This window comes from Syngnathus floridae, chromosome 20 (genome assembly GCF_059516105.1).
Source record: "Syngnathus floridae isolate MCC-2025c chromosome 20, RoL_Sflo_1.0, whole genome shotgun sequence".
NCBI classification, from domain to species: Eukaryota; Metazoa; Chordata; class Actinopteri; order Syngnathiformes; family Syngnathidae; genus Syngnathus; species Syngnathus floridae.
In genome coordinates, this window is record NC_142432.1 from 10318096 (window position 1) to 10344991 (window position 26896).

The 26896-nt window shown below is 46.8% G+C and overlaps 1 protein-coding gene across 4 annotated transcripts; it reads right to left on the bottom strand.

The window, feature by feature from the left end:
• Positions 1 to 8666: 8666 nt before the first annotated feature.
• LOC148381227 (janus kinase and microtubule-interacting protein 3-like) lies at positions 8667 to 18412 on the bottom strand. 4 transcript variants are annotated; one of them, XM_088363752.1, is made up of 5 exons: positions 12266 to 12429; positions 9676 to 9918; positions 9313 to 9529; positions 8861 to 9054; positions 8667 to 8736 (listed from the first exon to the last, which is right to left on the bottom strand). In XM_088363752.1, the coding sequence occupies exons 1-4, from the start codon at positions 12389 to 12391 to the stop codon at positions 9047 to 9049; spliced, it is 594 nt and encodes a 197-aa protein (XP_088219878.1). In that variant the 5' UTR covers positions 12392 to 12429; the 3' UTR covers positions 8667 to 8736; positions 8861 to 9046. The 4 variants fall into 4 exon arrangements, 2 of the variants coding, with proteins under 2 accessions (XP_088219878.1, XP_088219877.1); XM_088363751.1 differs by lacking the exons at positions 8667 to 8736; positions 8861 to 9054 and having other exon boundaries at positions 9230 to 9529; positions 12266 to 12430; XR_015854668.1 differs by lacking the exons at positions 8667 to 8736; positions 8861 to 9054; positions 12266 to 12429 and adding an exon at positions 18394 to 18412 and having other exon boundaries at positions 9240 to 9529.
• Between the last annotated feature and the right edge of the window lie 8484 nt (positions 18413 to 26896).

Consider the following 26896-nt stretch of genomic DNA (forward strand, 5'->3'; position numbering starts at 1 on the left):
ACTTTGGATCTATTCTACATTACTTGGCAACAACATACTCTGTAACAGATTAGGCAGTATAATCATATCTGTTAACTTGAGAGTGCCCACACTCAATCTACTTATCGTGATGTGTTAAATCAATTACTGTTAGACATTATTTGTCTGATAATCTACCAAATCTTTGAATTGAAGAATTTGTGATTTAATTAATAGCTTGTTCAGGGTAATCAGACTTGTATATAATTCTAATGGCCTTCTTTTGAAAACTATTCTGAATTACAACTTTGGATCTTATATTACTTTGCAACAATCTACTCCGTGACAGATTAGGCAGTATAATCACATATGTTAACTTCAGTGCCCACACTGTATTTATTTATGGTTATTTGTTAAATCAAGTACTGTTAGACATGAAATAGGAAGTGTTTAACATAAATGTTATGGCTACTCACCATTGTAGCTCGCTCCTGGTCAATGATACGAGCCTCTTCTTGCAGTGGAAAACTTGCAGCCAACAAACACCGTGGAACCTAAAGGAATGAAATTAAACATTAACATTTCGCCTCGACCAATTTTCACACGTACAACGCAACGCGGCTACACTTCTGCTATTACAAACGTAAATCTCCTTAAACACAATGAGTGTTACTTACCGTGTACGCTCTAGACGGTCCAGTTGCAAGCAGAAAATAAAGATATTTCTGTTGATAATCGTCGCTGCTCAGTGGCTCACGGCCATCGCGCCAACAGATTTGAATTTTGGCGGAGGTTCGGGCAATTACGTCATATCCGCGGCATTTGACTGCGACGTAATACCCGCTTATCTGAAACGGCAGTTAAAAGTAGAGTTACATCAAGTTTTCTTGGAACCTAAACGAATGAAAGAAAACTATCATTTGGCCACAACCAACATTCACAGATACAACACAACGTGCGGGGTTGAGGTTAAAGATTGAGTGAAGGGCCCTCGTTTTAAACTACTGTTTTGAAAAGGAGTGGGAACAAGTAAGACGTATTTAATTTATTTAATGGGAAGTAGTAAGACTTATTAAATTTATTTAATCTACTTTTCTTCCCAGGCAAAATTTGATGTGCTGCAATTCCAAATTTCCAAAGTGAATGAAGGAATGAAGTCCTTTAAATTATGATTTTGTATAAATACTAGGCATTAACACAAAATCGACGGCACAAAATGGGCAGACTTTACTTGTTTGAAAAGGACTGGTTACAAGACAGACTTTTTTAATTTATTTAATGGGAAGAAGACTTATTTAGTTTAATTGATCTATTTTTGTTCCCTGCCAAAATTCGATTTGCTGCAATTCCAAATTTCCAAAGTGAATGAAGGAAAGAAGTCGTTTAAATTATGATTTTGTTTAAATACTAGGCATAGACACAAAATCTACGGCACAAAATGGGCAGACTTTACTTGTTTGAAGAGGACTGGTTACAAGACAGACTTTTCTGATTTATTTAATGGGAAGAGGACTTATTTAGTTTATTTAATCTATTTTTGTTCCCTGGCAAAATTGGATTTGCTGAAATTGTATTTTGCCAAATCTCGATTTGAGACCTGATAGGAAGTATTAAACGCTTAGTTAAATCAATACAAGTTGGTAATAAGAGCGAGTAATGTTGGTTGAACCGATGAATGAAGGTTGAAAGCAATTTAAATTATGACTTTGTATAAATACTAGATATTAACAGAACATCTACTGCGCAAAATGGGCAGAGTTTACTTGTTTGGGAAGGAGTGGCTTATTCAAAACTAAGATTTATGTAATCTGTTTGTTCCCAGGCAAAATTGGATGTGATGCAATTCCAAATTTCACCACATGATGGTGCCCAATTTTGACTTCATAGGACATATTAAACACTTAGCTTGTTATTATGTTCAAGGTAATCAGATTTGTTTATCATTCTAATGGCCTCTTCAAAACTATTCTGGATTACTACTTTGGATCTATTCTACATTACTTGGCAACAACATACTCTGTAACAGATTAGGCAGTATAATCACATATGTTAACTTGAGAGTGCCCACACTCAATCTACTTATCGTGATGTGTTAAATCAATTACTGTTAGACATTATTTGTCTGATAATCTACCAAATCTTTGAATTGAAGAATTTGTGATTTAATTAATAGCTTGTTCAGGGTAATCAGACTTGTATATAATTCTAATGGCCTTCTTTTGAAAACTATTCTGAATTACAACTTTGGATCTTATATTACTTTGCAACAATCTACTCGGTGACAGATTAGGCAGTATAATCACATATGTTAACTTCAGTGCCCACACTGTATTTATTTATGGTTATTTGTTAAATCAAGTACTGTTAGACATGAAATAGGAAGTGTTTAACATAAATGTTATGGCTACTCACCATTGTAGCTCGCTCCTGGTCAATGATATGAGCCTCTTCTTGCAGTGGAAAACTTGCAGCCAACAAACACCGTGGAACCTAAAGGAATGAAATTAAACATTAACATTTCGCCCGGACCAACATTCACACGTACAACGCAACGCGGCTACACTTCTGCTATTACAAACGTAAATCTCCTTAAACACAACGAGTGTTACTTACCGTGTACGCTCTAGGCAAAATTGGATGTGATGCAATTCCAAATCTATCTGAAACGGCAGTTAAAAGTAGAGTTACATCAAGTTTTCTTTTTTAATCAACACAATCATTTACAACCGTTGACCAGAAAGAATCGTCGAAATTCGACGTCCCCCACAAACGCCACGCTCACTCGCTTTTCAGGGCAACAAAAGTACTTCTTTTTAAAAACGATGAGTTGTACTTACCGTGTACGCTCTGGACGGTCCAGTTGCAAGCAGAAAATAAAAATATTTCTCTTGTTAGTCGTATGTTACCATCCGCTGTGTCTTTGTCAACATCGCCGCCATTTTCCTACTTCCTGCTGCGAGCCACGCCCACGGATTTAAATTTGGGCGGAAGCTCTTTCCATTGGCGTCGTTTTCGCGTATAGCAAATCCGATTGGTTGGGAAGGGGGCACGGTTATGCAGCCGAGGGGTCCTGTGATCGGTGGGATGTAAAGTAGGCGTCGACGTCACGTCCGCGTCACGTGACCACGACGTGGCAGACGTCAAATAGCAACCGCTGTTTTGTTTAGTAGACTTACAGTTGTTATGCATTGACATAATGGCGCACACACCAAATAGATTTAAATAAATTAAATAATTCTTCTGCCCACTCTCTTTTAAACAAGTTAACTCTCCCCGCGGATTTGAATTCCGGCGAAAGTTACGCCCATCGACGTCACGTATGTCACGTGACCACGACGTGGCAGATGTCATATAGCAACCGCTGTTTTGTTTAGTAGATTTACAGTTGTTATGCATTGGCATAATGGTGTGCACTCAAAATAGATTTAAATAAATTAAATATTTCTTCTGCCTACTCCCTTTTAAACAAGTTAACTCTGCCCACGTCCATTGACGTCTTGTCTGCGTCACGTGACCACGACGTAGCGACGTCATATAGTAACCGCTGTTTTGACCAGTAGACTTAGTTATTATGCGTTGACATAATGGCGCACTGGTTAGCATGGCCACCTCTTAAGCATGATGATGCGGGTTCGACGCCTGATCAATGTTAGCATGGAGTGAGCTGAAGTGCATGGCGCTGAAGATTTGAATCTTTGAAATGCGCTGAGGTCTGACATATCAGGCAGAATGGTTTGCCATCACGTTCAACAAAAAATAGAAACTTTCCCACTCTGATTAAAACGTCCTGTGTTCATCTACGTATTTTCGTTTTGCTGTGCATCTTTTCCCTGCCATTTCGAGAGCCCAATTGACACTCATAGTTTAAAGAAATGTGTTTGCCCATCCTACTTTGTGGAATTTCACCACATGCGCTTTTGACCAAAATACCAAATTGAACTCAAGTGAAGCCAACACGCACAACCCCCCCCCCCCCCCCCCCCCACACACACACACACACACAAATGTTGATATGAACATAAAAGAGCCGCATGCGGTTCGGGAGTTGCGGCTTGGCCAAACCTGTACTATACAACTTTATTTGTATAAAATTTTCACAACAGCTGTCACACAAACAAAGCGGGAAAAACCGAAGACGTGCGTGTTCCGCCCACGCTGGATTTATTTGCACCTTTGAAAAGACACCGTATTGCCGCAGATGTGGCAAAGAGTACTTTTGGGCATCTGAGACGGAAGGATGTCCAAAGCATCACGTCACCTGCTCTGGTAGGCATGGTGGTGGGACGTTGAGGTCAACCGCTTTGGGGTTGGCTGACTCTTTGATCGCAGGATGCCACACACTTGAAGACAGAAGCAGAAAAGCAGAGCTAAATGCAAAATGTACTCACCGGTGACTCCAATTTTTTTCCCCCCTGAAGAAACAGCTGGACGGGTGGCCCCGGCTGGCCAGTGGGACTCTTGTTATTCTGACCCTTTTTAGTGCGCGTTTGGGGCAACAACCGTTTTTTGTGGCGCTCTCTTCTGGTTCAAAAGTGCCCTGCATGTGAATTTGCTTTTCCTGCCTTCTGATTGGATGAGCGCCGGTGTGACGCGGTGCCTCTGTCACCGTGGCGGGGGGTATACGTTGGCATCGGAGCGTCTGCCAACGTCTGAGACCGGCTGGCAGTGTATCGGAGGTGTCGAGTGCGGTGCCGCTGGAGCTCACTCACCAGCTGGTGTTAGGGCCACAGAATGAAGGCCAAGGAGAAGAATAGAAAGAGAAACAGAAACTTCTCCTCCAATTGTTTGATTTGTCTCTTCTGAGCTTCGATGAATTCTTTCAGCTCTTTGTTCCTCTAGGACGGACAAATGGAAAGTGGCATTCAAAAGCCAGTAAGCGTGCAAGTAAGTGCCGGGCTGGCTTTGGGCCCTTACCTGTTGCGCGCTGTGCAGCAGATCCATTCTCTCTTGGAGGATGCAAGCGTCGCGCTCCCTCAACTCGCACATCAGGGCTCGCTTCCATTGGTCCACGGCGCTCCTAAGCTCTTCTCTCTGATCCGCCGTCAGCACGTCATTCACGCCAGCGTGGCTGGCTTTTTCGCCGTCCGTGGCGGGGCAGTCCCGCTGCGGTAGCGCCTCGTACAACATGGCCTCCAGCTCCAGGATCCTCTGGGCCGCAATCCTCGTCCATCAGTGGTCCGGCGGGAGATTTGAGGGCGGCTTACCTTATGAGCCTGGTCCATGGAACACTTCCTGAAGTCCAACTCTTCATCCAGGTAGCCCTTCTGCTTGCAGAACATATCCTAGCACAGCTCAAGGTCAGAATTGTTGGGGCACATTGCCGGAGTTCCCCTTGGCTGATGTCGCGTGTCTGTCTACCTTCTCACTTTCAATGTCCAACATCTTCTGTTGAAGTGCTGACTTGGTCACTTTGATGTATTCTAACCACTGAGGAAAGGCTGCTGTCACATAAGCAGAATGCGAGAGCGTGCGTGGACGTGCGCGTTACCTTCTCGGCTAGGGTGAGAAGGGTCCTGGCGTGAATCACGACCACCTGCTCCTCGTTGGTGAGATTCTGCAAGAGCCCAAAGGCACAGCGTCAACAAGCTTCTTTCAGCGCAAAGCCTTCCAAAAGTCACATTTGAGCCGCCGAGTCTCGTGGAGTGCGAACATAAGGAGTTCGACATACACTTACGGCGTTATAGCCCAGGATGTCCAGCTTCTTCATCAGATCACTGATGACGATGTCCGGGGGAAAGGCGCAAGGAGCAATGTAAGGTGTTCTGGGACCTCGGGTTAAGGTTAGGGTTGCGAGGGACGCCTTACGTACGCTCACGCCCTCGGCCTCGCAGTAGATCTGCAAAGGGCTGAGGCCGTCTGGGAAACGGACTTGCAGAAACTTCAAGACGGGGGAGCGCCACTCCCTCTCCTGAAAGGCAGAGGCATGCATCCGTCCGTCCGTCCGTCCGTCCGTCCGTCACATCTCTGGCCTCAACACGCTTGTGCGAGTCTTCCCACCTCCAGCTCCAGGATGCGGAACTCAAGCAGTTCGTTTTGGTCTCGGATATCCTGGATGTGCTCTTTCAGACGCGCTTCTTCCGCCTCCATCCGCCTGACCTGAAAAGACAGTCAGACCTCATCTGCGGGGCTTCCCGACAGGTGTGACGCCAAGCGACTCCGCCCAGCGCCTTTCTTTCCGTCACCTTTTCGGCCAACTGCTGATTGCTCTGACGCAGCAGCTGCTTCTCCTCCACCCACTTGACATTCTAGAAGAGACAAACGCGTGGACAGCTTTGGAATGTTGTGTCATTTTCATCCACAAATTCTTTGGTTGACTGGAAAATGACATTTGCTTTTCTCCGCATTTTCCCAGCCACGTTCGGGGGGGGGGGGGGGGGGGTTGGTCCAGTAATGCCAGACGGATGAGTGACTGAAGAATGTAGCTATTTTGTCTGAGAAAAAGGTGTGCTCATTGATGAGCTTACCTGTCCTTGTTGCTTCAGCGCTGACTCCAGATCTGCTACTCTGCTTTGATAGTGACCCATTTCTACCATCAGCTTTTCTCTGGTCTGAAAGGAGGAGGAGGGAGGCTCCTCCTCCTCCTTTCAGACCAGAGAACACCCGAGGCTGGGTGAGAACGGGGAGGCTGCGACCCGGCCGGGGGTTGCGGGAAGGGGCGCCACCTTGATCTCCTTCTCGGCGTCGTAGTCCCCTTTCGCTGGTCTGGGCTAGCAGAGCGTAGGCTCGTTGCAGCGCTTGATATTCTTGCGTCAGCTGGCGGTAGCGAAGCTCCGCCTCTTCATGCACACACCAATGCAACACAGCACTAGTACCAGAATCAGTCAGACCGGCGACAAAGCACCCGCGACGCAAAGACGAGTCCGATTCCAGGCTGAAGAGGAATGTTTGGTGCCAATACGCTGGCAGAAATGGCGGGCTACCTCTTCGGGTTCCGTGTCGGGGGTTCTGTCGGTGTGAAAAGACAAGGACGATCCGTCCGAGTCCACCAACACGTCTTCGTCGTAGCCGTAAAATGTTTCGATGACCTGCGGGCGCGGAAGCAAACATCTCTCTGAACAAACTGAAGCGACACCTCACGATGAATCGACGAGAGGAACGATAGCGAGAAAAAGGCCATTTCATCTTGCGCAACACCAAGCAGCCGCAAACAAACAGACTCACCTTGCAGGACCTCACGCTTTGTTCCTCCTCAGAGATTCTCGACGTCGGTATCGTAGCATCAAATCTCTCTCCTGTCGACACAAATAATCCGCCTTTGAGATTCTTTGGATGCAAAGGGAACGAACGGCTCCGGCGCAGAAACAAACGCGACTCACAATGACATTTCTGACATGAGCTCCTGTCTCCAGAGCCTGAAAAACACGTCACCGGCGATGATTGGAGGGACGCTCGTCTTTTCCAAAAGTGACAACTACAGGGTGTGTCAGGGTTTTCCAGATTATCTTTATCGTATCATTGTGTTGCTTTGACTTTGACTGCGACCTGTAATAAATAATATTATTTATCCCTTATTTATCCCTATCGCTTATCCCTTCCTACACAAAGTCGTAAAACACCCCTTGCTATGTTTTGACTAGAGGTCAAGGGCTTCCTCTATTCAATCCACTCTTACACCCACCCTGTTTCTCTTAATTAAAATGCTCGTGCAGGAGCCGAGAGTCAGACTTCATTCGTACAACGGATGGACTCTCCACCTGCAGGTGTCCAAAAGAACTTACTTGTCTCCCGTGTGGTTCTTGCAAAATAAGTTGGAGCGAGCGCAACTCTAACAGGGTGCATTTTGCCACTAGCTGCCTACGGACAATGACGTCGCGCTCGCGGCTCATGGTTGACGGGCTGAGCAGCCGGGCAAGTCCGTCGTTTTCAGCGCACAGCGAGTGGCAAAGGCGCTGACAAAACGGGAGCTTTGAGCTGCTGAAAACGGCAAAACAAGTCTAAAGCGTGTTCAAACGCGTGCGCACAATGCTCCTGCTTGAAAGGTCGGAATTTAAGGGGCCAATTTTTTGGATGGCGGCCGCCGGCCAAGCTTTGGACGGAAAAGGTTTCCTGGCGACAGCGAGCGAGCGCGGCGCTGCCGTACGTGCACCGAGTCGCCTGCCTGAAGACCTTGGACAAGTCGTCGATGATGTGCCGCTGCTCCACAACTTGAAGGAACTCCATTTCACCGTCCTGCTGGCCGCAACCGCGGTCCAGGTCATTGAGCGAACTAGGCCTTCTCTGTGGAACACAAATGCAGTGGACTCTGTTGGCACGCCGCCGTTGTCCGCGTCGACTTACCAAGCTTGCCATCTCCTCGTTCTCCTGGGTGACAAAGCGCACTTTGTTTTCAAGGCGACACAGCACCAGCGAGAGTTCTTCATTCTTCCTGCTCAGGCGTTTGTTTTTGTACAGGAGTGGCAGAAACTGGCTTTCTGTTTCTCTCAGTCGCTTTAGCTGCAAGCATGAAGTGCGGGATGTGAAAGACGCACAACACGCGGGCCAGAACGTATCCATTCCTTTTGCATCGGTTTGAACGGAATCGTGGCTTTGGCTCCCAATAAAAGACATCTACCAGGCAACCGACTCGCCGCGCCGCTCAACTAATAAGCAAGCGCAATGGGTGCCTCGCTGGATGGCGCGCATCAAACGTAGCGCAAACCTTCAAGCGTGCCGTCAATAAATTACCAGTTCATTGCGCTCTTCAGAAAGCAGGGCGTTTCGATCCTCCAGTTTCCTGATGACTGCGCTGAGCTCAGCGATTTTCAGATGAAACCGTCGCGTGTCCCGATCCTCCTGAGACTGAAAACGCCCCGCAACACACACACACAAGCACTCGTTCAAAGTTCAAAACTGTTTTTGTGCTACCTTCCTCCAGCAACGAACTAAGTCATGCGTACTGCAAGTGTGTGATGAGGTGGCTTACGCAATGAAGAGGATTGCTAGTAGCGGCGTTGACCCCACTTCCAGGGTAGTTTAGGCCCGCCCTTTGGGAATCCCTCAGGGCAGCGATCTGCTGCTCGGCAGCCTGAGTCTGCAGCTGAAGGCGGTGGACGTGGCCGGCCCCAGGGCTTCATCCAAAACACTAACCGCTCTGTCTTTCAGCTTGATCTCATCCGTCTGGATGTACAAACGGGGAGCGCTCAGGCAGGCGGGCAAACTCATTTGCCAGAATTGTGACAAAAACAAAGAGAGCAACCGGCCAATTTTTTTCTTGAATCGACTAGAACACCTTTGCTGTGACAAAAGCGAAGCGAGCAACCGGACATTTTCTTCTTGTGAAATAGAATAGAATAGAATGCCTTAGGTGTCATTGCACTGCAGGTATACAACGAAATTGGGAACATAGCCACGCACCGCGCATCTGATCAGTCCTACCAGTCGGCGGATCTCCCTCTCGCAGTCTCTCTTGGTTCGGCTCAGCTCCTCCCGATGCTGGTGATGAGCCGATCGGAGCTCGGCCGCTCGGGACTGCCAGGCCTGCTGGGCCGCTGCCAGGGCTTCTTCCGCGCTCCTGGTGGAGGCGACACCGCTCGGTCTCCCGACACCGCCGCGTCTCCTCCACCTCCGCCAGCAAAGCGCCCCCCCTCCTCACCTGAGCAGACATTGCGCCACACCGGGCCGTTGAGACCGCAACGGAGCGCCGCGACGCTTACTGGGGACAAGCTACACAATACGGTAGCGGCCGCATCGAAGCCCGACGTGGCGTGCGGATAGTCAGACACGGATAGAGCGGCTCACCTTGTCCATGGAGCCGTCCCTCAGGCTGAGGACCAAGGCATTCAGTCGCTGGATCTCTCCATCTTTGATTTTGATCACTCTCATCAGCTCCATTTCATGCTGCCGCAGTAATGTCTCCCTGGTAATGGCTAACTCTTTCTGCTTCTCCTCATGGAGTTTGCTTTTGAGTTCCGTCATGGCGGCGGTGGCACGGTGGTGCTCCGCCCGCAGGTCCTGACTTCTCTCTCTCTCCAGACAGCTGACCTGACATGACTTAGACTTAGACTTAGACAAACTTTATTGTCATCTTGTCTGCACATGGTGCATACAAAACGAAATTCCGTTGCATACGTCTTACAACAAAGTAGTGATATTGCAGTTGAATAGAAGTAACATACCCTATGAAAATATATATATATACATATATACTATATATATATATATATATATATATTAAAAATAAGTATAAAGTGCAGCAGTGATAATTATGCAATAGTGCAAGTAGGCAAAACAGTATTCAAGAGTGTGCAGAGGAATGCTAAACCATGTATTAAACTTCTATTTAAAGGGTTTATACAAGTTCAGTAAAGTTGGTAGTGCGAGATAGTGCAAGATAGAGGTCCGTAGTGTCATAAAGTACAGTTCTGTGAATGTGTGATGCAGAGTTCAGTTTAGAGCTCAACAGTTCTAGTGTTCAACAGTCTGATGACAGCAGGGAAAAAGCTGTTGCAGAACCTGGTGGACCTGCAGCGGATGCTGCAAACCTCTTCCCAGAGGGCAGCAGGGAGAACAGTCCATGGTGGGGGTGTGATGGGTCATTGATGATGTTACGGGCACGGGACATGCAGCGCTGAGATGAAATGTCCTGAATGGAGGGAAGAGGAGCCCCTATGATCCTCTCTGCTGTCCTCACCACTCTCCTCACGTTCTTCCAATCGGAGGCGGTGCAGCCTCCACACCACACAGAGAGACAGCTTGTCAGAATGCTCTCTATGGTGCTCCTGTAGAACGTCCTCATGATGGGTGGGGGCAGGTGGGCTCTCCTCATCCTCCGCAGGAAGTACAAGCGCTTCTGTGCCCTCTTGACCAGTGCCGTAGTGTTCATAGTCCAGGTGAGGTCTTCTGTGATGTGGACCCCCAGGAATTTGGTGGTGCTGACCACCTCCACAGCTGAGCTGTTGATGATCAGTGGAGCGTGGTGAGGCTGTTTTTTCCTGAAGTCGACGATGATCTCCTTCATCTTCTCCTCATTCAGGATCAGGCTGTTTTCTCTGCACCAGCCCACCAGCTGCTCCACCTCCTCTCTGTAGTCCAGGTCGTTGTTGTCTCTGATGAGCCCCACCACCGTTGTGTCGTCTGCTGACTTCACGATGTGATTGGTGGTGAACCTGAGGACGCAGTCGTGTGTCATCAGGGTGCACAGCAGGGGGCTCAGGACGCAGCCCTGAAGGGAGCCTGTGCTGAGGGTGATGACATCAGAGGTGTTCTGTCCGACCCGGACTGACTGAGGTCTGTTGGTGAGGAAGTCTAGCAGCCAGTTGCGAAGGGGGGTGTTGAAGCCCAGGTGTTCCAATTTTCCTACCAGATGCTGTGGGATGATGGTGTTAAACGCTGAGCTGAAGTCCAGGAACAGCCTCCGCACATGGGTGTTCTTCTCCTCCAGGTGAGCCAGGCTCAGGTGAAGAACGGAGGAGATGGCGTCCTGAGTGGAGCGGTTTTGCCGGTCGGCAAACTGGAACGGGTCAAATAATAGGGGGAGTCTGGAAACGATGTGACCTTTAAGCAGCCTTTCGAAGCACTTCATCATAACCGGAGTCAGTGCAACAGGCCGGTAATCATTAAATGAGGTGATTTGAGGTTTCTTCGGCACCGGAATGATGGAGGCAGTCTTAAAGCACGCCGGCACTGTGGCTTGGCCCAGCGAGGTGTTAAAAATGTCTGTGATGACCCCAGCCAGATGACTTGCACATTCCCTGAACACACGCCCAGGAATGTTGTCGGGGCCAGGGGCCTTACAGGGGTTGACTCTCCTCAGGGTCTTCAACACATCGGCGGAGTCAAGGCAGAGTACCTCCTCTTCCTGATGGGGGACAGTTTTAACTGCTGGAGTGCCGTTTAGTGCCTCGAACCTCCCAAAGAAGTTATTTAGACCATTTAGAAAGTCAGCATCAACTACACCCACCGGGGGGGGGGAGGGTGAGTTGTAGTCTGTAATCGCCCGTATGCCTTGCCACATACTCCTGATGTTTTTGACGTCGTGGAAACGATCCTGAAATTTTCGACTGCGGTCTCGCTTCGCTATCCTGATGGCACGGTTCAAGTTGGCTCTCGCTGTCCTCAGTGTCTCCTTGTCGCCAGACTTGAAGGCAGAGTTCCGCGCTCGTAGCGTTTGACGTACCTCCTCAGTCATCCAGGGTCGTTGGTTGCCCCGGGTGATGATATTCTTAGTGGTGCTGACGTCCTCGGTGCATTTGTTGATGTAGGCTGACACAGTCATGGCACACGCATGTCTAATCTACATCGGGAAAACTGGGAGGGAGGGAGGCAGGCAGGGAGGCAGGCAGGGAGGCAGGCAGGGAGGCAGGCAGTGTCTGTCTGTTGAGGTTTTCACCTTGTTCTTCTCCTGCTGAAGTTCTAACTGGACGTCCATCAGTTTGGTTCTCAGCTCGTCATTGGCGGCCTGAAGGGCGTCCGTTCGCTCCGCCTTGGCCCGCCCTGCCGGAGCTCGTTTGGACATCTCTTACTCGAGTCTCGCCCGGTCGTCAGTCAGAGATCACAACATTTGTACCTGGAGAGCACAAACGCAGCGCTGTTTTCCACTGGCTTCGAACTCAACTTCAATCGGTACCGTAACTTACAACATCATAAACATAGAACTAGCTTGACTTAGTCATTGAATAAATGCATTTGGTTCTTCAAAACTGCATCACGCAACATAGCGTGACCGAGACGGCCGTTATCCACCTGCGTGAAGTTATTTGGTGAAATGAATGAGATGTTTAAGACACCATCGTTCTGTCTCTATGTAGATGAAGGTAAATAATCGATTGCTGAAGGTCCAAAGGTGTTGTGATAAACAAATAAACATATTAGTGATTAGTGACATATTTGTGATAAACATATTAGGCAGGATAATCACATATGTTAACGTGACTGCCCACACTGTATTTATTTATGGTTATTTGTTAAATCGAGTACTGTTAGACATGAAATAGGAAGTGTTTAACATAAATGGAAGACGAAAGGGGTACTCACCATTGTAGCTCCTGCTGGTCAATGATACGAGCCTCTTCTTGCAGTGGAAAACATACAGCCAACAAACACCGTGGAACCTAAAGGAATGAAATTAAACATTAACATTTAGCCTCAACCAACATTCACAGATACAACGCAACGCAAACTACACAAACGTAAATCTTTTTAAACACAATGAGTTGTACTTACCGTGTACGCTCTAGACGGTCCACTTGCAAGCGGAAAATAAAGATATTTCTGTTGATAATCGTCGTGTTTGTATCCGGTGTCTCGCTCAAGGCCATTGCGCCCACAGATTTGAATTTTGGCGAGAGTTCAGCCTATTGACGTCATTTCCGCGGTGTAATACCCGCATATCTGAAACGGCAAAGTTAAGAGTAGAGTTAAATAAAGTTTTTAGTCAACGCAATAATTTACAACCGTTGACCAGTCGAAATAATCGTCGAAATTTGGCGTCTGTGGCTGGAAGCAGACGCCGAGTTCGACATTCCTCCCAAACGCCACACTCCCTCGCTTTTCAGGGCTAAAAAAAAACAGTTGTAATTACCTTGTACGCTCTAGACGGTCAAGTTGCAAGCTGAAAACAAAAATATTTGCCTTGTTAGTCATCGTGTTACTAACAGCTGTGTCTTGTTTGCCAGAACTGCCGCTTTCCTACTTCCTGTTGCAAGCCACGCCCACGGATTATAATTTTGCCGTGAGTTCCGCCTATTGACGTCATGTCCGCGTCACATGACTGCGACGTAATATTATCTAAAACTGTTTGTGCGGTATTGTGTTGTTCTGTGCGGTATTGTGTTATTCTGTGCGGCGTCGTGTTGTTCTGTGCGGCGTCGTGTTGTTCAGTGCGACGTCGTGTTGTTCAGTGCGGCATGGTGTTGTTCAGTGCGGCATGGTGTTGTTCAGTGCGGCATGGTGTTGTTCAGTGCGGCATAATGTTGTTCAGTGCGGCATAATGTTGTTCAGTGCGGCATGGTGTTGTTCAGTGCGGCATGGTGTTGTTCAGTGCGGCATGGTGTTGTTCAGTGCGGCATAATGTTGTTCAGTGCGCCATAATGTTGTTCAGTGCGGCATGGTGTTGTTCAGTGCGGGATGGTGTTGTTCAGTGCAGGATGGTGTTGTTCAGTGCGGCATGGTGTTGTTCAATGCAGCATGGTGTTGTTCAGTGCGGGATGGTGTTGTTCAGTGCGGCATGGTGTTGTTCAATGCGGCATGGTGTTGTTCAGTGCGGGATGGTGTTGTTCAGTGCAGGATGGTGTTGTTCAGTGCGGCATGGTGTTGTTCAGTGCGGAATGGTGTTGTTCAGTGCGGCATGGTGTTGTTCAGTGCGGCATGGTGTTGTTCAGTGCAGGATGGTGTTGTTCAATGCGGGATCGTGTTGTTCAGTGCGGCATGGTGTTGTTCAGTGCGGCATGGTGTTGTTCAGTGCGGCATAATGTTGTTCAGTGCGGCATGGTGTTGTTCAGTGCGGCATGGTGTTGTTCAGTGCGGCATGGTGTTGTTCAGTGCGGCATGGTGTTGTTCAGTGCGGCATAATGTTGTCCAGTGCGCCATAATGTTGTTCAGTGCGGCATGGTGTTGTTTAGTGCGGGATGGTGTTGTTCAGTGCAGGATGGTGTTGTTCAGTGCGGCATGGTGTTGTTCAATGCGGCATGGTGTTGTTCAGTGCGGGATGGTGTTGTTCAGTGCGGCATGGTGTTGTTCAGTGCGGCATAATGTTGTTCAGTGCGGCATGGTGTTGTTCAGTGCGGCATGGTGTTGTTCAGTGCGGCATGGTGTTGTTCAGTGCGGCATGGTGTTGTTCAGTGCGGAATGGTGTTGTTCAGTGCGGCATGGTGTTGTTCAGTGCGGGATGGTGTTGTTCAATGCGGGATTGTGTTGTTCAGTGCGGGGTGGTGTTGTTCAGTGCAGGATGGTGTTGTTCAGTGCAGGATGGTGTTATTCAGTGCGGCATGGTGTTGTTCAATGCAGGATCGTGTTGTTCAGTGCAGCATAATGTTGTTCAGTGCAGCATGGTGTTGTTCAGTGCGGCATGGTGTTGTTCAATGCGGCATGGTGTTGTTCAGTGCGGGATGGTGTTGTTCAGTGCGGCATGGTGTTTTTCAGTGCGGCATAATGTTGTTCAGTGCGGCATGGTGTTGTTCAGTGCGGCATGGTGTTGTTCAGTGCAGGATGGTGTTGTTCAGTGCGGCATGGTGTTGTTCAATGCAGGATCGTGTTGTTCAGTGCAGCATAATGTTGTTCAGTGCAGCATGGTGTTGTTCAGTGCGGCATGGTGTTGTTCACTGCGGCATGGTGTTGTTCACTGCGGGATGGTGTTGTAAAATGCGGGATCGTGTTGTTCAGTGCGGCATAATGTTGTTCAGTGCAGCATGGTGTTGTTCAGTGCGGCATGGTGTTGTTCAGTGCGACATAATGTTGTTCAGTGCGGCATAATGTTGTTCAGTGCGGCATAATGTTGTTCAGTGCGGCATGGTGTTGTTCAGTGCGGCATGGTGTTGTTCAGTGCGGCATGGTGTTGTTCAGTGCAGGATGGTGTTGTTCAGTGCGGCATGGTGTTGTTTAATGCGGCATGGTGTTGTTCAGTGCGGGATGGTGTCGTTCAGTGCAGGATGGTGTCGTTCAGTGCGGCATGGTGTTGTTCAGTGCGGAATGGTGTTGTTCAGTGCGGCATGGTGTTGTTCAGTGCGGCATGGTGTTGTTCAGTGCAGGATGGTGTTGTTCAATGCGGGATCGTGTTGTTCAGTGCGGCATGGTGTTGTTCAGTGCGGCATGGTGTTGTTCAGTGCGGCATAATGTTGTTCAGTGCGGCATGGTGTTGTTCAGTGCGGCATGGTGTTGTTCAGTGCGGCATGGTGTTGTTCAGTGCGGCATGGTGTTGTTCAGTGCGGCATAATGTTGTCCAGTGCGGCATGGTGTTGTTCAGTGCGGCATGGTGTTGTTCAGTGCGGCATGGTGTTGTTCAGTGCGGCATAATGTTGTTCAGTGCGGCATGGTGTTGTTCAGTGCGGCATGGTGTTGTTCAGTGCGGCATGGTGTTGTTCAGTGCGGCATGGTGTTGTTCAGTGCGGAATGGTGTTGTTCAGTGCGGCATGGTGTTGTTCAGTGCGGGATGGTGTTCAATGCGGGATCGTGTTGTTCAGTGCGGGGTGGTGTTGTTCAGTGCAGGATGGTGTTGTTCAGTGCAGGATGGTGTTGTTCAGTGCGGCATGGTGTTGTTCAATGCAGGATCGTGTTGTTCAGTGCAGCATAATGTTGTTCAGTGCAGCATGGTGTTGTTCAGTGCGGCATGGTGTTGTTCAATGCGGCATGGTGTTGTTCAGTGCGGGATGGTGTTGTTCAGTGCGGCATGGTGTTTTTCAGTGCGGCATAATGTTGTTCAGTGCGGCATGGTGTTGTTCAGTGCGGCATGGTGTTGTTCAGTGCGACATAATGTTGTTCAGTGCGGCATAACGTTGTTCAGTGCGGCATGGTGTTGTTCAGTGCGGCATGGTGTTGTTCAGTGCGGCATGGTGTTGTTCAGTGCGGCATGGTGTTGTTCAGTGCAGGATGGTGTTGTTCAGTGCAGGATGGTGATGTTCAATGCGGCATGGTGTTGTTCAGTGCGGGATGGTGTTGTTCAGTGCAGGATGGTGTTGTTCAGTGCGGCATGGTGTTGTTCAGTGCGGAATGGTGTTGTTCAGTGCGGCATGGTGTTGTTCAGTGCGGCATGGTGTTGTTCAGTGCAGGATGGTGTTGTTCAATGCGGGATGGTGTTGTTCAGTGCGGGATGGTGTTGTTCAGTGCAGGATGGTGTTGTTCAGTGCGGCATGGTATTGTTCAATGCGGCATGGTGTTGTTCAGTGCAGGATGGTGTTGTTCAGTGCGGCATGGTGTTGTTCAATGCGGCATGGTGTTGTTCAATGCGGCATGGTGTTGTTCAGTGCGGCATGGTGTTGTTCAGTGCGGCATGGTGTTGTTCAGTGCAGCGTAATGTTGTTCAGTGCGGCATGGTGTTGTTCAGTGCGGAATGGTGTTGTTCAGTGCGGCATGGTGTTGTTCAGTGCAGGATGGTGTTGCTCAGTGCGGCATGGTGTTGCTCAGTGCGGCATGGTGTTGTTCAGTGCGGGATGGTGTTGTTCATTGCGGCATGGTGTTGTTCAGTGCGGCATGGTGTTGTTCAGTGCGGCATGGTGTTGTTCAGTGCGGCATAATGTTGTTCAGTGCGCCATAATGTTGTTCAGTGCGGCATGGTGTTGTTCAGTGCGGGATGGTGTTGTTCAGTGCAGGATGGTGTTGTTCAGTGCGGCATGGTGTTGTTCAGTGCGGCATAATGTTGTTCAGTGCGGCATAATGTTGTTCAGTGCGGCATAATGTTGTTCAGTGCGGGATGGTGTTGTTCATTGCGGCATGGTGTTGTTCAGTGCGGCATGGTGTTGTTCAGTGCGGCATGGTGTTGTTCAGTGCGGGATAATGTTGTTCAGTGCAGGATGGTGTTGTTCAGTGCGGCATGGTGTTGTTCAGTGCGGCATGGTGTTGTTCATTTCGGCATAATGTTGTTCAGTGCGGCATAATGTTGTTTAGTGCGGCATGGTGTTGTTCAGTGCGGGATGGTGTTGTTCAGTGCGTTATAATGTTGTTCAGTGCGGCATGGTGTTGTTCAGTGCGGCATGGTGTTGTTCAGTGCGGCATGGTGTTGTTCAGTGCGGCATAATGTTGTTCAGTGCGGCTTAATGTTGTTCAGTGCGGCATGGTGTTGTTCAGTGCGGGATGGTGTTGTTCAGTGCGGGATGGTGTTGTTCAGTGCGGCATGGTGTTCAATGCGGAATGGTGTTGTTCAGTGCAGGATGGTGTTGTTCAGTGCGGCATGGTGTTGTTCAGTGCGGCATAATGTTGTTCAGTGCGGCATGGTGTTGTTCAGTGCGGCATGGTGTTGTTCAGTGCGGCATGGTGTTGTTCAGTGCGGCATAATGTTGTTCAGTGCGGCATGGTGTTGTTCAGTGCGGCATGGTGTTGTTCAGTGCGGCATAATGTTCAGTGCGGCATAATGTTGTTCAGTGCGGCATGGTGTTGTTCAGTGCGGGATGGTGTTGTTCAGTGCAGGATGGTGTTGTTCAGTGCGGCATGGTGTTCAGTGCGGGATGGTGTCTTTCAGTGCGGCATGGTGTCGTTCAGTGCGGCATGGTGTCTTTCAGTGCGGCATGGTGTCGTTCAGTGAGGCATGGTGTTGTTCAGTGCGGCATGGTGTTGTTTAGTGCGGCATGGTGTTGTTCAGTGCGGGATGGTGTTGTTCAGTGTGGCATGATGTTCAGTGCGGCATGGTGTTGTTCAGTGCGGTATCGTGTTGTTCAGTGCGGTATCGTGTTTCTCAGTGCGGTATCGTGTTGTTCAGTGCAGTATCGTTGTGTTGTTCGTATTGTGTTTAACACTTAGCCTCTAACACTTAGCCTCTAACACTTAGCCTCTAGCATCTAGAAGGTAAATAAATAGGAAGGAAGGACTCACCGGTGACGTCTTCGCCCACGTCCAAGCGTTGTACTTTGTATTTTCATCCTTCTGACAGTGGAAAACATAGCCAACAAACACCGTGGAACCTAAACGAATGAAAGAAAACTATCATTTGGCCACAACCAACATTCACAGATACAACACAATGTGACGTGCGGGGTTGAGGTTAAAGGTTGAGTGAAGGGCCCTCGTTTTAAACTACTTTTTTGAAAAGGATTGGGAACAAGTAAGACGTATTTAATTTATTTAATGGGAAGTAGTAAGAGCTATTGAATTTAATCTATGTATTATATTCTATTGTATTGTATTCTGTTGTATTCTTTTGGATTGTATTCACACTAACCCCACTAAAACTTCAGCCCACAAAAACTCGCCTCTGGCGCCTAGCCTCTGGCACTTAGCCTCTAACACTTAGCCTTTAACACTTAGCCTTTAACACTTAGCCTTTAACACTTAGCCTAGAAGGTGAATAAATAGGGTTAAAGGTTGAGTGAAGGGACCTCGTTTTAAACTACTTTTTTGTAAAGGAGTGGGAACAAGTAAGACGTATTTAATTTATTTAATGGGAAGTAGTAAGACTTATTAAATTTATTTAATCTACTTTTCTTCCCAGGCAAAATTTGATGTGCTGCAATTCCAAATTTCCAAAGTGAATGAAGGAATGAAGTCCTTTAAATTATGATTTTGTATAAATACTAGGCATTAACACAAAATCGACGGCACAAAATGGGCAGACTTTACTTGTTTGAAAAGGACTGGTTACAAGACAGACTTTTTTAATTTATTTAATGGGAAGAAGACTTATTTAGTTTAATTGATCTATTTTTGTTCCCTGGCAAAATTCGATTTGCTGCAATTCCAAATTTCCAAAGTGAATGAAGGAAAGAAGTCGTTTAAATTATGATTTTGTTTAAATACTAGGCATAGACACAAAATCTACGGCACAAAATGGGCAGACTTTACTTGTTTGAAGAGGACTGGTTACAAGACAGACTTTTCTGATTTATTTAATGGGAAGAAGACTTATTTAGTTTATTTAATCTATTTTTGTTCCCTGGCAAAATTGGATTTGCTGAAATTGTATTTTGCCAAATCTTGCCTTGAGACCTGATAGGAAGTATTAAACGCTTAGTTAAATCAATACAAGTTGGTAATAAGAGCGAGTAATGTTGGTTGAACCGATGAATGAAGGTTGAAAGCAATTTAAATTATGACTTTGTATAAATACTAGATATTAACAGAACATCTACTGCGCGAAATGGGCAGAGTTTACTTGTTTGAGAAGGAGTGGCTTATTCAAAACTAAGATTTATTTAATCTGTTTGTTCCCAGGCAAAATTGGATGTGATGCAATTCCAAATTTCACCACATGATGGTGCCCAATTTTGACTTCATAGGACATATTAAACACTTAGCTTGTTATTATGTTCAAGGTAATCAGATTTGTTTATTATTCTAATGGCCTCTTCAAAACTATTCTGGATTACTACTTTGGATCTATTCTACATTACTTGGCAACAACATACTCTGTAACAGATTAGGCAGTATAATCATATCTGTTAACTTGAGAGTGCCCACACTCAATCTACTTATCGTGATGTGTTAAATCAATTACTGTTAGACATTATTTGTCTGATAATCTACCAAATCTTTGAATTGAAGAATTTGTGATTTAATTAATAGCTTGTTGTTATGTTAAGGGTAATCAGACTTGTATATAATTCTAATGGCCTTCTTTTGAAAACTATTCTGAATTACAACTTTGGATCTTATATTACTTTGCAACAATCTACTCCGTGACAGATTAGGCAGTATAATCACATATGTTAACTTCAGTGCCCACACTGTATTTATTTATGGTTATTTGTTAAATCAAGTACTGTTAGACATGAAATAGGAAGTGTTTAACATAAATGTTATGGCTACTCACCATTGTAGCTCGCTCCTGGTCAATGATACGAGCCTCTTCTTGCAGTGGAAAACTTGCAGCCAACAAACACCGTGGAACCTAAAGGAATGAAATTAAACATTAACATTTCGCCTCGACCAATTTTCACACGTACAACGCAACGCGGCTACACTTCTGCTATTACAAACGTAAATCTCCTTAAACACAATGAGTGTTACTTACCGTGTACGCTCTAGACGGTCCAGTTGCAAGCAGAAAATAAAGATATTTCTGTTGATAATCGTCGCTGCTCAGTGGCTCACGGCCATCGCGCCAACAGATTTGAATTTTGGCGGAGGTTCGGGCAATTACGTCATATCCGCGGCATTTGACTGCGACGTAATACCCGCTTATCTGAAACGGCAGTTAAAAGTAGAGTTACATCAAGTTTTCTTGGAACCTAAACGAATGAAAGAAAACTATCATTTGGCCACAACCAACATTCACAGATACAACACAACGTGCGGGGTTGAGGTTAAAGATTGAGTGAAGGGCCCTCGTTTTAAACTACTGTTTTGAAAAGGAGTGGGAACAAGTAAGACGTATTTAATTTATTTAATGGGAAGTAGTAAGACTTATTAAATTTATTTAATCTACTTTTCTTCCCAGGCAAAATTTGATGTGCTGCAATTCCAAATTTCCAAAGTGAATGAAGGAATGAAGTCCTTTAAATTATGATTTTGTATAAATACTAGGCATTAACACAAAATCGACGGCACAAAATGGGCAGACTTTACTTGTTTGAAAAGGACTGGTTACAAGACAGACTTTTTTAATTTATTTAATGGGAAGAAGACTTATTTAGTTTAATTGATCTATTTTTGTTCCCTGCCAAAATTCGATTTGCTGCAATTCCAAATTTCCAAAGTGAATGAAGGAAAGAAGTCGTTTAAATTATGATTTTGTTTAAATACTAGGCATAGACACAAAATCTACGGCACAAAATGGGCAGACTTTACTTGTTTGAAGAGGACTGGTTACAAGACAGACTTTTCTGATTTATTTAATGGGAAGAGGACTTATTTAGTTTATTTAATCTATTTTTGTTCCCTGGCAAAATTGGATTTGCTGAAATTGTATTTTGCCAAATCTCGATTTGAGACCTGATAGGAAGTATTAAACGCTTAGTTAAATCAATACAAGTTGGTAATAAGAGCGAGTAATGTTGGTTGAACCGATGAATGAAGGTTGAAAGCAATTTAAATTATGACTTTGTATAAATACTAGATATTAACAGAACATCTACTGCGCAAAATGGGCAGAGTTTACTTGTTTGGGAAGGAGTGGCTTATTCAAAACTAAGATTTATGTAATCTGTTTGTTCCCAGGCAAAATTGGATGTGATGCAATTCCAAATTTCACCACATGATGGTGCCCAATTTTGACTTCATAGGACATATTAAACACTTAGCTTGTTATTATGTTCAAGGTAATCAGATTTGTTTATCATTCTAATGGCCTCTTCAAAACTATTCTGGATTACTACTTTGGATCTATTCTACATTACTTGGCAACAACATACTCTGTAACAGATTAGGCAGTATAATCACATATGTTAACTTGAGAGTGCCCACACTCAATCTACTTATCGTGATGTGTTAAATCAATTACTGTTAGACATTATTTGTCTGATAATCTACCAAATCTTTGAATTGAAGAATTTGTGATTTAATTAATAGCTTGTTCAGGGTAATCAGACTTGTATATAATTCTAATGGCCTTCTTTTGAAAACTATTCTGAATTACAACTTTGGATCTTATATTACTTTGCAACAATCTACTCGGTGACAGATTAGGCAGTATAATCACATATGTTAACTTCAGTGCCCACACTGTATTTATTTATGGTTATTTGTTAAATCAAGTACTGTTAGACATGAAATAGGAAGTGTTTAACATAAATGTTATGGCTACTCACCATTGTAGCTCGCTCCTGGTCAATGATATGAGCCTCTTCTTGCAGTGGAAAACTTGCAGCCAACAAACACCGTGGAACCTAAAGGAATGAAATTAAACATTAACATTTCGCCCGGACCAACATTCACACGTACAACGCAACGCGGCTACACTTCTGCTATTACAAACGTAAATCTCCTTAAACACAACGAGTGTTACTTACCGTGTACGCTCTAGGCAAAATTGGATGTGATGCAATTCCAAATCTATCTGAAACGGCAGTTAAAAGTAGAGTTACATCAAGTTTTCTTTTTTAATCAACACAATCATTTACAACCGTTGACCAGAAAGAATCGTCGAAATTCGACGTCCCCCACAAACGCCACGCTCACTCGCTTTTCAGGGCAACAAAAGTACTTCTTTTTAAAAACGATGAGTTGTACTTACCGTGTACGCTCTGGACGGTCCAGTTGCAAGCAGAAAATAAAAATATTTCTCTTGTTAGTCGTATGTTACCATCCGCTGTGTCTTTGTCAACATCGCCGCCATTTTCCTACTTCCTGCTGCGAGCCACGCCCACGGATTTAAATTTGGGCGGAAGCTCTTTCCATTGGCGTCGTTTTCGCGTATAGCAAATCCGATTGGTTGGGAAGGGGGCACGGTTATGCAGCCGAGGGGTCCTGTGATCGGTGGGATGTAAAGTAGGCGTCGACGTCACGTCCGCGTCACGTGACCACGACGTGGCAGACGTCATATAGCAACCGCTGTTTTGTTTAGTAGACTTACAGTTGTTATGCATTGACATAATGGCGCACACACCAAATAGATTTAAATAAATTAAATAATTCTTCTGCCCACTCTCTTTTAAACAAGTTAACTCTCCCCGCGGATTTGAATTCCGGCGAAAGTTACGCCCATCGACGTCACGTATGTCACGTGACCACGACGTGGCAGATGTCATATAGCAACCGCTGTTTTGTTTAGTAGATTTACAGTTGTTATGCATTGGCATAATGGTGTGCACTCAAAATAGATTTAAATAAATTAAATATTTCTTCTGCCTACTCCCTTTTAAACAAGTTAACTCTGCCCACGTCCATTGACGTCTTGTCTGCGTCACGTGACCACGACGTAGCGACGTCATATAGTAACCGCTGTTTTGACCAGTAGACTTAGTTATTATGCGTTGACATAATGGCGCACTGGTTAGCATGGCCACCTCTTAAGCATGATGATGCGGGTTCGACGCCTGATCAATGTTAGCATGGAGTGAGCTGAAGTGCATGGCGCTGAAGATTTGAATCTTTGAAATGCGCTGAGGTCTGACATATCAGGCAGAATGGTTTGCCATCACGTTCAACAAAAAATAGAAACTTTCCCACTCTGATTAAAACGTCCTGTGTTCATCTACGTATTTTCGTTTTGCTGTGCATCTTTTCCCTGCCATTTCGAGAGCCCAATTGACACTCATAGTTTAAAGAAATGTGTTTGCCCATCCTACTTTGTGGAATTTCACCACATGCGCTTTTGACCAAAATACCAAATTGAACTCAAGTGAAGCCAACACGCACAACCCCCCCCCCCACACACACACACACACACACACACAAATGTTGATATGAACATAAAAGAGCCGCATGCGGTTCGGGAGTTGCGGCTTGGCCAAACCTGTACTATACAACTTTATTTGTATAAAATTTTCACAACAGCTGTCACACAAACAAAGCGGGAAAAACCGAAGACGTGCGTGTTCCGTCCGGTAATGCCAGACGGATGAGTGACTGAAGAATGTAGCTATTTTGTCTGAGAAAAAGGTGTGCTCATTGATGAGCTTACCTGTCCTTGTTGCTTCAGCGCTGACTCCAGATCTGCTACTCTGCTTTGATAGTGACCCATTTCTACCATCAGCTTTTCTCTGGTCTGAAAGGAGGAGGAGGGAGGCTCCTCCTCCTCCTTTCAGACCAGAGAACACCCGAGGCTGGGTGAGAACGGGGAGGCTGCGACCCGGCCGGGGGTTGCGGGAAGGGGCGCCACCTTGATCTCCTTCTCGGCGTCGTAGTCCCCTTTCGCTGGTCTGGGCTAGCAGAGCGTAGGCTCGTTGCAGCGCTTGATATTCTTGCGTCAGCTGGCGGTAGCGAAGCTCCGCCTCTTCATGCACACACCAATGCAACACAGCACTAGTACCAGAATCAGTCAGACCGGCGACAAAGCACCCGCGACGCAAAGACGAGTCCGATTCCAGGCTGAAGAGGAATGTTTGGTGCCAATACGCTGGCAGAAATGGCGGGCTACCTCTTCGGGTTCCGTGTCGGGGGTTCTGTCGGTGTGAAAAGACAAGGACGATCCGTCCGAGTCCACCAACACGTCTTCGTCGTAGCCGTAAAATGTTTCGATGACCTGCGGGCGCGGAAGCAAACATCTCTCTGAACAAACTGAAGCGACACCTCACGATGAATCGACGAGAGGAACGATAGCGAGAAAAAGGCCATTTCATCTTGCGCAACACCAAGCAGCCGCAAACAAACAGACTCACCTTGCAGGACCTCACGCTTTGTTCCTCCTCAGAGATTCTCGACGTCGGTATCGTAGCAGCAAATCTCTCTCCTGTCGACACAAATAATCCGCCTTTGAGATTCTTTGGATGCAAAGGGAACGAACGGCTCCGGCGCAGAAACAAACGCGACTCACAATGACATTTCTGACATGAGCTCCTGTCTCCAGAGCCTGAAAAACACGTCACCGGCGATGATTGGAGGGACGCTCGTCTTTTCCAAAAGTGACAACTACAGGGTGTGTCAGGGTTTTCCAGATTATCTTTATCGTATCATTGTGTTGCTTTGACTTTGACTGCGACCTGTAATAAATAATATTATTTATCCCTTATTTATCCCTATCGCTTATCCCTTCCTACACAAAGTCGTAAAACACCCCTTGCTATGTTTTGACTAGAGGTCAAGGGCTTCCTCTATTCAATCCACTCTTACACCCACCCTGTTTCTCTTAATTAAAATGCTCGTGCAGGAGCCGAGAGTCAGACTTCATTCGTACAACGGATGGACTCTCCACCTGCAGGTGTCCAAAAGAACTTACTTGTCTCCCGTGTGGTTCTTGCAAAATAAGTTGGAGCGAGCGCAACTCTAACAGGGTGCATTTTGCCACTAGCTGCCTACGGACAATGACGTCGCGCTCGCGGCTCATGGTTGACGGGCTGAGCAGCCGGGCAAGTCCGTCGTTTTCAGCGCACAGCGAGTGGCAAAGGCGCTGACAAAACGGGAGCTTTGAGCTGCTGAAAACGGCAAAACAAGTCTAAAGCGTGTTCAAACGCGTGCGCACAATGCTCCTGCTTGAAAGGTCGGAATTTAAGGGGCCAATTTTTTGGATGGCGGCCGCCGGCCAAGCTTTGGACGGAAAAGGTTTCCTGGCGACAGCGAGCGAGCGCGGCGCTGCCGTACGTGCACCGAGTCGCCTGCCTGAAGACCTTGGACAAGTCGTCGATGATGTGCCGCTGCTCCACAACTTGAAGGAACTCCATTTCACCGTCCTGCTGGCCGCAACCGCGGTCCAGGTCATTGAGCGAACTAGGCCTTCTCTGTGGAACACAAATGCAGTGGACTCTGTTGGCACGCCGCCGTTGTCCGCGTCGACTTACCAAGCTTGCCATCTCCTCGTTCTCCTGGGTGACAAAGCGCACTTTGTTTTCAAGGCGACACAGCACCAGCGAGAGTTCTTCATTCTTCCTGCTCAGGCGTTTGTTTTTGTACAGGAGTGGCAGAAACTGGCTTTCTGTTTCTCTCAGTCGCTTTAGCTGCAAGCATGAAGTGCGGGATGTGAAAGACGCACAACACGCGGGCCAGAACGTATCCATTCCTTTTGCATCGGTTTGAACGGAATCGTGGCTTTGGCTCCCAATAAAAGACATCTACCAGGCAACCGACTCGCCGCGCCGCTCAACTAATAAGCAAGCGCAATGGGTGCCTCGCTGGATGGCGCGCATCAAACGTAGCGCAAACCTTCAAGCGTGCCGTCAATAAATTACCAGTTCATTGCGCTCTTCAGAAAGCAGGGCGTTTCGATCCTCCAGTTTCCTGATGACTGCGCTGAGCTCAGCGATTTTCAGATGAAACCGTCGCGTGTCCCGATCCTCCTGAGACTGAAAACGCCCCGCAACACACACACACAAGCACTCGTTCAAAGTTCAAAACTGTTTTTGTGCTACCTTCCTCCAGCAACGAACTAAGTCATGCGTACTGCAAGTGTGTGATGAGGTGGCTTACGCAATGAAGAGGATTGCTAGTAGCGGCGTTGACCCCACTTCCAGGGTAGTTTAGGCCCGCCCTTTGGGAATCCCTCAGGGCAGCGATCTGCTGCTCGGCAGCCTGAGTCTGCAGCTGAAGGCGGTGGACGTGGCCGGCCCCAGGGCTTCATCCAAAACACTAACCGCTCTGTCTTTCAGCTTGATCTCATCCGTCTGGATGTACAAACGGGGAGCGCTCAGGCAGGCGGGCAAACTCATTTGCCAGAATTGTGACAAAAACAAAGAGAGCAACCGGCCAATTTTTTTCTTGAATCGACTAGAACACCTTTGCTGTGACAAAAGCGAAGCGAGCAACCGGACATTTTCTTCTTGTGAAATAGAATAGAATAGAATGCCTTAGG